Genomic DNA, 11,134 nt, shown 5'->3' with positions numbered 1-11,134 from the left:
AGGTTATGGGTTTCTTTGGGAGGTATGATGAAAATGTTACAAAATTGACTGTAGGGATGGTCACACAAGCCCATGAATATACTAAACACTAATATAAATGGGTGAATTATATCTCAATAAAGTTGTACTAACAAGTCACCAATAAATTGTTTAACAAAAACATCTTTTCCCGGGCTTCCCTGGTGGCGCAGTGGTGGAGAGTCCGCCTGCCGATGCAGGGGACACGGGTTCGTGCCCCGGTCCGGGAAGATCCCACATGCCGTGGAGCGGCTGGGCCCGTGAGCCATGGCCGCTGAGCCTGCGCATCCGGAGCCTGTGCTCCGCAACGGGAGAGGCCACAACAGTGAGAGGCCCGAGTACCGTAAAAAAAAAAAAAAAAAAAAAAAAGAGAGATTTGAAATCAGGCCTCCATCAGCTCCCAGGATTTGCAGCCTCCTCTACCTGTACCCCAACTTCCCCGTCTGCTCTGGTTCCAGAGGTTTAAGCCGGCTGAACGCCCACGCCTCCAATCTCCAAAGAAGCACAACAGAATGAGTTTGAGTGAAAAATTCACTTTAATAATCCAGCTTCAGCTCAGCGGAGAACTTCCCCTCTCAAGTGCAAGAGAAGTCTTTCCAAGAGGCCTCAATCCACTAGGAGGTTACGGCTCAGAGAAGGGAAAAGCTCAAAGAAGCCCTAAAATAGTAGGCAACATGGAATTTGAGATTAGTGGAGACCAGATGGGGGTGCCCCACTGCTCACCATCCACCAACATGGCCCCAGCTAGAGAGGAAGGCATAGTTGCCTCACGCACACTTGACAACTGCCCCAGGCTTCCCATCCCTGATCCCCTCTCTGACATTTCATTATCCTCTGGGGGCTGATCAGGGCCCCTGTGCCTTGAGAAGAATGGGGACCCTTCTTTTCCTACATGGTAGCACCAAGACAACCAGCCCCATGGCGTAGGCCAGCCACTTAGTGACAGTGATGTTGCCCCAGCAACCAATCCAGGCACTAGATGGGGAAGGAGCCCAGTTGCCACGGTGATGGGTGGGGTGGGAGTCACCTTGAAGAGAGTGAGGGTCTGGAGTACTCCTGTGGTGCAGGCTGTCTCCCGGATGGAGTGCATGGCCAGTTGGGGGCTGCCTAAATCCAGCACCCGCAGCCCCAGCCGAGAAGCCAAGATAGGTCCAATGGTGGTCCCGCAGGGAGAGTCATTCCGGACCATGAGATCCTGGGGAGAGGAGGAGAGGTTCATGAGCAACGTGAGGTGTGTGTTTATTAAGGCCCAGGAGGAGGTCACCTTAGAACTGCAGGGCTGAAAGAGGTCTGCTACATCGTCCACTTCGACCTCTTCGGAGGGTGAATGTGACCAGCATAAAATCACAAAGCCGACACTAAATGGCAGGCCCAAAGGACAGTAGATTCTGAACTGGTCCCATTCTCTGCATCTGCATTACCACCACCCTAGTCCAGCTACCATCATGTTGCCTCCCATGTAATCCATTCCCCACATGGTGGGCAGAGGGATTTAAAAAATATGTGTATCCTTTATGCCACCTTAACATGCACCCCTCCCTACCCACACACAAAGAAAAATCACTCAATAATCTTAGTGATTTTAAAAATATGGCTATTGGCATTTTTAAACTATTTTATTTGTATTCTGGTAAAAAAGTAAATAAGAAAATCACAATATGATGTTAGACATCAAGATTTTCCACATAAGGGAAAAGAGAATTACAAAACCAAATAAAGTAAGTAATAACTATTCTTTCTTAAAAAATGAGGGGCTTCACTGGTGGTGCAGTGGTTGAGAATCTGCCTGCTAATGCAGGGGACACAGGTTCGAGTCCTGGGCTGGGAACATCCCACATGCCGCGGAGCAACTAGGCCCGTGAGCCAGAACTACTGAGCCTGCACGTCTGGAGCCTGTGCTCCGCAACAAGAGAGGCCGCGATAGTGAGAGGCCCGTGCACCGTGATGAAGAGTGGCCCCCGCTTGCCACAACTGGAGAAAGCCCTCGCACAGAAACGAAGACTCAACACAGCCAAAAATAAATAAATTAATTTAAATTAAAAAAATGAGAATCACAGTATTAACTCATGTTTTTTAAAATACATATATTTTTTCCTAGCCATGTCCACAGAAATGGCTCCAAAGCATTTCCCCGCCCCCAATAACAATGAACACTCATGGTGCCAGACTTCGGTCTCTAACATCAGTATCCATCAAAAGCTACCAAGTCTGGGGAGAGAAATGAACAAGATGAGCCTGTAATTTCTTATTGTGCCAAAAAGCAAGACAACTTTCCAGAGTCATGACAAAGGTCCCAGGAGTTATGTTGAAAGGGCTCCCACTGGTCAAAGTCATGACAATTTGAGCATGAAATAACATGATTACAGAGGACCAGGTTCACACTGAACCAATGAAACTGAACCAATGAAAATCCATGATTCTACATAATGATCATCAAAAAAGGAAAAGAAAAAAAAAATCCTCGTATTTGCCAGCATTTGAGGTAGCCATTAAAACACCTCACCTTGAAAAGTGGTTATTTAAGGGAAGGAATAACATTTGTCCTGTCTTTCCAGGAGGAACCATACTTCACAATAACCAAATGGCCCTCTTGATGGGGGAAGGTTCTACTTCACAGAAGAATGACAGCTAATAAACGTAAAAGGGATAAAAGAATGGGGGGGGCATTTTTCAGTAAACTCTAATGAAATTATGGATTTAGGCAAAGATTATCAGTTGGTGTTAAAACCAGACACCTTTCTGGTTGATGGGGAACTCATCACTTGTACAGGTTTACTATCCAATCAAAAGAGGAAAACCTCCAGATGGTGGAGGGATTTTGAGGGCACCCCCCCAAATCCGGTGATCAATCTTATTATCACTAAGAGTGAATCACCCAGATAATATGTGGATGACACAACATGAAGAACACACCAGTCACGATGTCTTCTGGCCAAAAATGTTTAACTTGAATCCACTGACCCTTTAGATATGAATTCTAGATTATAGGAGATACAGGGGCTAGAGGCACAAGCTCAATGACGCCAAGAGGAAGCAAATCCAGGAAGGAAATTATAAGGGATGACCAGCCTGGTTTCTTCAACAAGTCAATGTTATTTAAAGAAAAAGAAAAAAAGAAAAAGGAGGCGGTGCAGCTGTGCTAGATTAGCAACCAGATATAACTCGTGGTCCTGAACTGGAAACTAAAGTGGGATAAACAACTGTAAAGAATGTTTTGGGGAAAACTGGGGAGAATTGAAAATGATCTGTACATTAAATGAGATATATATTTATTGAAACAAAAATTCACTGAAATGGAAAGGTGGAGAATACTGAGTAAAAAAAATAAAGCAAAAGATATATCTAAAATGATTTCACTTTTTAAAAAATGTGTGTTAAGTATATACATAGAAAAAAATCTGGAAAAATATACACAAATCTCTGGGGATTGTTTTATTTTCTCATTTCCATTTATATTTTCTAAAGTATACATGTCCTGCTTCTGCTGTAAGCCATTAAAGAAAAATCCCCTAACATCTTCCTACTGCCTTAGAAGAAAATCCAAACACCCTTCCACAGCCTAGGAGGCCCTGCATGACTGGCCTGGGCAGGCTTCTCCCCGGTCTCCCTGCTGCTCTCACCCTGGCTCCACCACTCTGGCTCTGGCTCCTCCTTGTAGACCAAGCTCACTCCTGTGCCCCTGGGAGCTTCTGCCCTTGTTCCCTCTGGCAGGGATGCTATTCGCTCCTAGCTGCCTTGTTCTCAATACTTAGGTCTCAGCTCAAGTGTCACCTCCTCAGAGAGGCCTTCCTGACAATGGAACAACTCAGCTCTACAAGGGGGCCGTGGCCCTGTGCAGCAGAGAGAGCCCCAGGCTGGGGATCATTGCAGGGTCCTAGTCCTGACTCACCAGGACCCGCCTGCTATGTGTGTCACTGGACCACCTGAGCCCCAGTCCCTGATATATGTATTATCCTAACATGTGTATTATATATTGCTTATCTCCCTCTCTCGTTCTCTTCGACTAGATGTGCCATTGACGATGAGTTCCAGGTTTCTCGGCCCTGAACTTCTCTAATGGAAGCCACCAGGGTGTGTAAGAGAGACGCAGAGGAGCTGGGGGTGCTGGGTAGGGAAAAGGCAGGATTAACCCACTATGTGCCATGAGCGCACTGTACCTTGAATTCCATTTTACAGGTGTGGAAACTGGAAATCAAGGCGTATTAGGAGATGAGCCCAAGGTCACAGACCAGCACCACGGCAGAACCAGCACCGATCCCAGCTCTGCCTATATCCAAACCCCAACGCTCCTCACTCTACTGGGACACCCCCCCACTAAAGACTATCTACAAGGCTTCCCTCATTGGGGAGCCATCTGCTTGTGCCCCCCTCCACTCCCTCCATCACCCCTTCCCAGGTAGGGCCCACCCTCACCTGCAGGGGCACCCCGACATTCCTGGCCACCTCTCGGATCAGGGCCTCTGAAACCGCATTTGAGGCGTAGCGTTGCTTGCTGTTCACCTTGATCACAGGGCCCTGGGGAGAGCAAAACCAGGAGTCAAGAGTGAGGCAGTGATGGATGAGAGGCCCAGAGGGAACAAGATTAGGGCCCGGAACCAGCCAGGCCTCCAAGTCCCCAAGGAGAAGCAGGAGCTCCTCACCTTGTGGAATAAGGGCCGGTGGTTCTCCTCATGCTTGTCCCTGTAAGAGACAGAGAAGGGACGGGGATGGCAAACAGGAGCTGCGCCTGTCAACACCCACCACTCTCCCACAGCAGACATCACTAATGGATCACAGCATTCTTTCCCACCCAGCCCGGCAGGACCTGAGAATCACGCTAAACACAGTGCTCCAGGCAGCCTCCAGCTACAGATGGAGATAGGTTTGCAGATAGAACCTATCTGGATTGGTTAGGCACCCATGACTTTGACCCAGCTGAGCCTTGGAGCAGTCAAAATGAAGTCCCCTCTGAACCTCCTGGCAGAATGAGGAGGAAGGGGAAGAGGAGAGGCCGAGGCCCAGGCCCAGGGCTGAACCCGAAGGCAGGTCACGCTCGGGTCTCCGGCTGTGTGAGGACTGCGTGCCTGGCACGGGAGACTCACAGGTAGTTGGGGTGCACAGCGTGGGCCATGTCTGCGCTGATCATGTAGGACTTGGGGATGGCTTCCTCAAAGGCCGTCAGGCACTGGGGTGAGGCCGAGATCCGCCGCAGCACCAGCTCCGTCAGCAGTGACTGTGCACCCTGTGCGCTCTCCGACCCCACCTGGTGATAGCAGAGGCCTGGCTCTAGGGGTCCGGGCTCGGGGGCTGGAGCTGGAGGCCAGGCAGAGGGGCCCACTACCCAGACTGGCCCAGGACCCCACTGAGTCAGTGGGTGGGGAATGTGGGCTGTTATCAGCAACTTCCCAACCCTGTGCCACCAAAAAGCTGATGGCGAGCTGGGGCCAAACTGATCCTCGGCCATCTCCGGGGCTGAAATAGCACTTTCCAGTCTACTTCCCTTCTTGGCTCCCTTCCTTCTCCCCTGACCCTCACATCTGGGGCTCAGCACAGGTGCCCCACCTAACTGGTCAATCTTCTTTCATGCATGTGACAGGGGCTGCTAACTGTCCATGATCCTTTCTATAACAGAACACCCGAGTTGTAGCTGAGCATTAGACCGCCCAGCTAGAGATGACATTCCCAGCTTCCCTTGTAGCTAAACATGGCTATGTCAAGTTCCAGGGAATGCAGGCAGTGATGAATGCCACCTGTGGGTCATGCCCTTAAAAGGATGGGTGGACACTGCCCCTTTGACCTTTTCTTCCTTCTTAACTCAGTACAGACACGGTAGCAGAAGCTGGACAGCCGCCCTGGACCCTGAGATGGACACCATGTGTTTGGGGTGTCCTGAACTGCTAACTCTGACCTGTGCGGTTACCTGGAGAGAACTGTGCAGCTGTGCAGCCTCTTCCACGGCGTCTAAGCCTGCACCCTAACCCAAGCACACAAGGAGAGGACCCAGCCTGGGCTGAGTCCTGGGGCCATCAGGGTGAAAGGGCAGGGTCCCTGTTCTTGAGTAGCTCACCACACGACACACAGAGAGACGTGGGAGGTGTGGTCACGCTAAAAGCAGATACGTGCTGATCCAGAGGGGACACCGAGCGCTGAGGAAGCACAGGCAGTGTCCTACCTGTCTTTGCAGCCTCCAGAATAGCCCTGGCTCACCGTGGCTGCTGGACACGGCTGGCTACAGAAGACTCCCCAGAGGAGACCCTCCCCAGACCCCTTCACGTACCTCTTCGTTGTCATACAGGGCAATCATGCGCACGTGGGGATCTGCGGCCAGCGAGGCAGGGGCTGTGCAGGAATCGATCAAGGCCTAGTTTGGGGAGAGAACCAGAGAATCACCCTCCCCGCTCCTCCTTCCATAACTCAGCCCACCAGCACCTCGGGGGTTCACACTCGCTCGCCTGCTTCCCACCGTCATGGCTGGAGTGAAGCGGGCTCAGGCTGTCACTGGCCTGCATCTCACAGGGCACTGCCTGGTGAGAAGACATGCAGGGCGCTTTACAATGGGATGGAGAAACCCCTCTCTGAGTGTTCTCCCACACACAAAGGCAGGAGGATGTGTAAGACAGAGGGGAAGGGCTGAGAATCCTGGAAAGTCAGAAGGACCACACAGATCGCATAAACTAATTGGCCTCAGTGAAGAGACTGAGGTCCAAAGAGGAGTCTGTGACTCCGTCAAGGTGACATGACTGGCTGGCTGGCTGCATAAGTGGATATGGGTCCCACGCCTGGTTCTAGTCTCAATTACAGCCCAAAGTGTTTCTCCAGGAACAGGATGGGGCACAAAGGAGAACATGAATAGGACAGAGGGAGGAACAGGGATGAGGCGTGAGAAAGCGAGGGAAGTAACCAGGGTAGAAAGATGGTAGGGAAGATCAAGGTGCCCAGGAGGAAAAGAAACCACACCACTGAGATCCCAAGGCTCAAAGACGGCTGGATGGGCTTAAGCCAGGGCTTGGCTGGGAAGGCGAGCAGGGAGCAGAGACAGAGGATGATATGGCCATAGGGGATTCGAGAGCCTTTCCTATGAGGCAGAGATTAACTTAAAGGAGAAGCAACAGGAGCAGGGTTAGGACAAGACACCGTGATGCCCTAAACAACCTCTCAGCCTTCCCCCTACCTCAGCCCCTGGCCCCAGCCCGGTGCAAAGATGGGGCCAAGAGGAGCAATGCTGACGCTGCAGCGTTTAGGCCCCTCCCCATGGTCCACCCTGCACCAGGGGCCTTCTTATGACCCATAGGGCGTGAGGCAGTCCCCCCGCCCCAGTGCTCCTGGGGGTGCCCCGGCTCCTCACCTGCAGGGCACAGAAGCAGCTGTGCAGATTATCCAGCCGAGGGGCAAAGATGAACTCCTCATAGGCACCACCCAGGACCTAGAAAGACAGGACAGTCATCCTGACCTTCATCCCCGCCCCCGGACTCACCCTCTTCTCCCAGCCCCAAAGGGCCTGTGCTTGAGCGAGTCTCCCTGGTTCCTTGTGCAACCTCTCCCAGCCCCTGGCCTAGAGCAAGTGTTAGGAGCCGCTGTGCAGAGCTGAGCAGAGAATGGAGAAGCGACGGGCTGGAGCTGAGGGATGGGAGGGTGGAGGCCCGTAGTTCGTGACCAGTTCCTGTGGGACAGGAAAAGGGAGGGACTGAACAAGAAAAGAAGAAGGAAAACTAAGGAAATAAACAGAGGAGACCAGATGAGAAACAGCGCATGTTCAAACAAGGCCGAGCGTCCAAAGACACAGCAATCTCCTACTGTCGGCAACTGGGAGAGACACAGGGACAGGCTCCAGGAAGAGGAGGGCCACATCCAGGCCTCTTGTCCTTAGAGGTTTGGAGCCAGCACAGGTCAAAGTGGACAGGGACCCCTGGAGCAGAAACTCCTGGGGAATCTGTGGAAAGCTGATGCCCAAACCTCACCCTACACAGTCAAGTAGGCAAGTCTGAAGTGGGAAACCTGCCCTTTTTGAGACCCACTGCCCTGGAAGCAGAGCGGGGTGGTGTCTACTGGGAAAACAGGGGTGAGAGTAACTGGGGGCCTGGCAGAGGTGACGAGCGCTTGAGGGGACATGCTGGGATCCCAGAGGTCCCCACCCACGAGTTCCTGCAGCTGCTCCTCACCGCAGGCTGAGTGTCCGCAAGACACAGCTCCATCTCCAAGATGTCCTCGGAGCTCAGCCCCAGATGGGCACAGAGGAGGGACATGAGCACTGAGTGGTGCCGGTCATCCTGCAGGGCAGAAGGATGCTGGGAGGAGGGTCCGCTCCTCCCTCTCTCCCCTTCTCAGAGGACCAGTCTCCTCCCCGCTGCTCACCCCTTCCCATGAGCAGGAGGCTCTTACTACAGCACTGAGAGGGCCTGGCTCAGGAGTCCCCTTCTCCAGCTCCTCCTGGACTGCTGTAGCAAGAATGGGAACCCTGTGGGGAGACACGTGACGGGGTGTGTGTGGGGAGGACCGGAGGACACAGCAGGGCGCGACACCCCGGGGCTCAGGCATCCCCTGATGGGGACCTGCCTTGGTCCTTCAACTCCCAGCTCACTCCCCACATGGCAGAGCTGTGAGGGCCCTTGGACATCAGCTGGGTCCCAAGAGTAGAGCCTGACAGTGGCCACCGTTAGGTAGTGGTCTCCCAGGTCCCAGCGGGGCCCCTTCCATCACCTGGTGCCACACCCTACCCCTCCCAGTCACCACAGCCTCCACTCCAGTCTCACAAGTGCATCTCCAGGTTGGGCCCAAAGTTCTCATTGACATTTCGCTGCAGATGGATGGCCAGGTGCGGGATGCGAAGAATGGGCTGGTCCACGTGCACCAGCCGCTGCTCCAGCCGGCCTGAGGTAGGGCACTGTGGCCAAACACGTGGGTCAGCCCAGGGTGCCCTCCCCCAACTGCGGTTGGTTAAATCCCCTACTTCACCCAGACTAACCAAGGTGGTCCTCTGACCTGGACTGCCCCTACCCCCCTTCCCCGGGGTGCTCTCCACAGGTTCCCTGGAGGAAAGTGACAGTCAATCTTCAGGCAGCTGAAGCTGAGAGCCTCCCAGATCCAACCCCAGTTCCCACCTTGACAATGACACGTCCAGCCACGGTCAGGTCACGGTCAAACCAGGTGCTCCAGATTCCACCACCATAGGTCTCCACACCAACCTGCTGGAAGCCCACCTGGCTGCGGCGAGACCGCCGTTTCACCTGGGTGGGACGATGGGGAATAAGAATTCAGCGAAGGCCACCTGACACGATTGGAGATGAGACAGACAGTTGACAAGCTAAGTGACAGAGAAGGGCCCCAAGTGTGGAGGAAGTGGGTGACAAGTCTTCCTCCCTGCTCACCCCCTGACGCCTCCCCTCCCCAGCACAGCCCCAGTTCCTTACCCGAAGGCAGGGGCTGTCCGTGTGGGCCCCAATGAGGCTGAAACCGTTGCCAGGAACATACTGGCCACCCACAGCAAATGCGATGATGGTAGAGGAGTTCCTGGTCAGGAAGTACTGGGGTGGCGGTTTTGAGTTGGATTAGCCAGCCAGCTGGCGCAGGACTTCGAGCCCCAGCCTAGGTTCCTGCCTCTCCCACCCCACCCTAGTACCTTGCTCTCGGGCTTGATATCCCAGCTCTCCGTCTCCTTGAGTTCATGGAAGCCAGCCTGGAGAAGGCGGTTGCGGCACTCGGCCACAGCTGTAGGGAAAGAACCCTCTCACAGCGATGGAAGCCGGTAGGAGGCACACCGGCCCCCACCTGCCTCGTCTGCCCTGGTCACTCACCGTGGAAAGGAGAGGGGCTCCGGTTCACGAACTTGAGGAGTTCCCGGGCCGCTGCTTGCACCGCCTCCTTGCGGGCCCTGCCGCTCATGGCCACCTAGCGGAGGGGGCGCTCAGATTCCTACGAGGTCTAGGACCCCCGATCTATCTAAGCTTCGGGAACTCTCCCAGCCAATCCCCACGAAGTGACCGCTCCAAGGCTCACACCTCTGCTTCCGCCCCTTTCCCCACCGAGGGACGCAGATGCCGGGCCTCCAGCCAACCAACCAACCCCCAAAGTACCACAACCCGCGCTGCGCTCCCCGCCCAGCTCGTCCCAGACGGCGCGCCCCCGAATCCGAGCTTTAGCCCAGCCCCCCAAGTCCCGCCCCAAGTGCCCGACCAGCTGGAAATCCCGGTCAGTTCCCAAACTCCGAGCTCGCAATCGGGCCCCTAACTCTGGGCCGGCCTGTACCAAGCGCGCGATCCTGGAACCAAAGCCCTGTTCTTTAGGGAACACCCCACCTCGGTGTCTCGCAAGCCACCCTTTAACAACCCCAGGAAGGTAAGGTCACCCGGGGTCGGACTTTCGGTTTCGTTTAGCGTCGGGCGGAACCCCCACGTCAGCAAGCGCGCTTCTGAGCTTGGGCCCGAGCGGGCGCCTGGCCGGGTGTGCGATCGAAGTTCGTGCGGGGCGAGCGGTGGCCACCTACCTGCACGGCCTTACGCGTGGGCCTGAGTCCGCTCGCACGGCCCGCCCCCACTCCCGCCGCCCTCCCCGTCCTGCCCCGCCCCACCCCCGCCGCTCGCCCCGCCCGCCCCGCCCCCTCCAAGGTGGTAGCGGGCGCCCTCTGCCGACCGGGAGGTGCTAGGACAGCCGGGAACCGCCAGCCCCCGCCCCTCCCCCGGGTCAGGGAGTCCAGGTAAAAACGTCCCTGCTAGCTCACCTGGGCCGACGGGTGCTGTACAAAGTGCTCTCTCTCTCCACAGGCGCACTGGTGATAATAAAAGCAACGTGGCTAATGTTCATGGAGGGTTCACAATAAGTTTTAGCTTTATGATAAAGCTTAATGTGCTAGCTTGTTTAATCTTCACCACTGCCCTATCAACTTTATATCTTTACTGTCCCCATTTTATACGTGACCAAACCGAAGTACAGAGACGAGTAACCTGTCCAAGGTGGTAAGTGGCAGAGGTGGGGTTTGGACTCAATTAATTTAATTCCCGGGGCCTGGAATAACCCACTTTCAGACCTTTACTGGGCTTTTTTCTTGGTAAATGTTACGTTACACGGGAGGTCCCTAAGCAACAGAGAAATTAATGACTTGTCCAAGATCACATAGCTGTTTGGATACATCTGGAATTTGACT

At 54.2% G+C, this 11,134-nt stretch overlaps 1 protein-coding gene across 2 annotated transcripts; it reads right to left on the bottom strand.

Moving 5' to 3' along the window:
- Positions 1 to 535: 535 nt before the first annotated feature.
- DNPEP (aspartyl aminopeptidase) lies at positions 536 to 10,495 on the bottom strand. 2 transcript variants are annotated; one of them, XM_079709626.1, is made up of 15 exons: positions 10,478 to 10,495; positions 9,789 to 9,882; positions 9,614 to 9,702; positions 9,405 to 9,518; positions 9,096 to 9,221; positions 8,748 to 8,878; positions 8,377 to 8,452; positions 8,157 to 8,264; positions 7,343 to 7,420; positions 6,275 to 6,358; positions 5,100 to 5,260; positions 4,659 to 4,698; positions 4,432 to 4,533; positions 1,046 to 1,213; positions 536 to 675 (listed from the first exon to the last, which is right to left on the bottom strand). In XM_079709626.1, the coding sequence occupies exons 2-15, from the start codon at positions 9,874 to 9,876 to the stop codon at positions 625 to 627; spliced, it is 1,416 nt and encodes a 471-aa protein (XP_079565752.1). In that variant the 5' UTR covers positions 9,877 to 9,882; positions 10,478 to 10,495; the 3' UTR covers positions 536 to 624. The 2 variants fall into 2 exon arrangements, with proteins under 2 accessions (XP_079565752.1, XP_079565753.1); XM_079709627.1 differs by lacking the exon at positions 10,478 to 10,495 and adding an exon at positions 10,340 to 10,432.
- Between the last annotated feature and the right edge of the window lie 639 nt (positions 10,496 to 11,134).

This window comes from Hyperoodon ampullatus, assembly GCF_949752795.1.
Source record: "Hyperoodon ampullatus genome assembly, chromosome: 8".
NCBI classification, from domain to species: domain Eukaryota; kingdom Metazoa; phylum Chordata; class Mammalia; order Artiodactyla; family Ziphiidae; genus Hyperoodon; species Hyperoodon ampullatus.
This window is presented reverse-complemented; position numbering and strand designations above follow the sequence as displayed.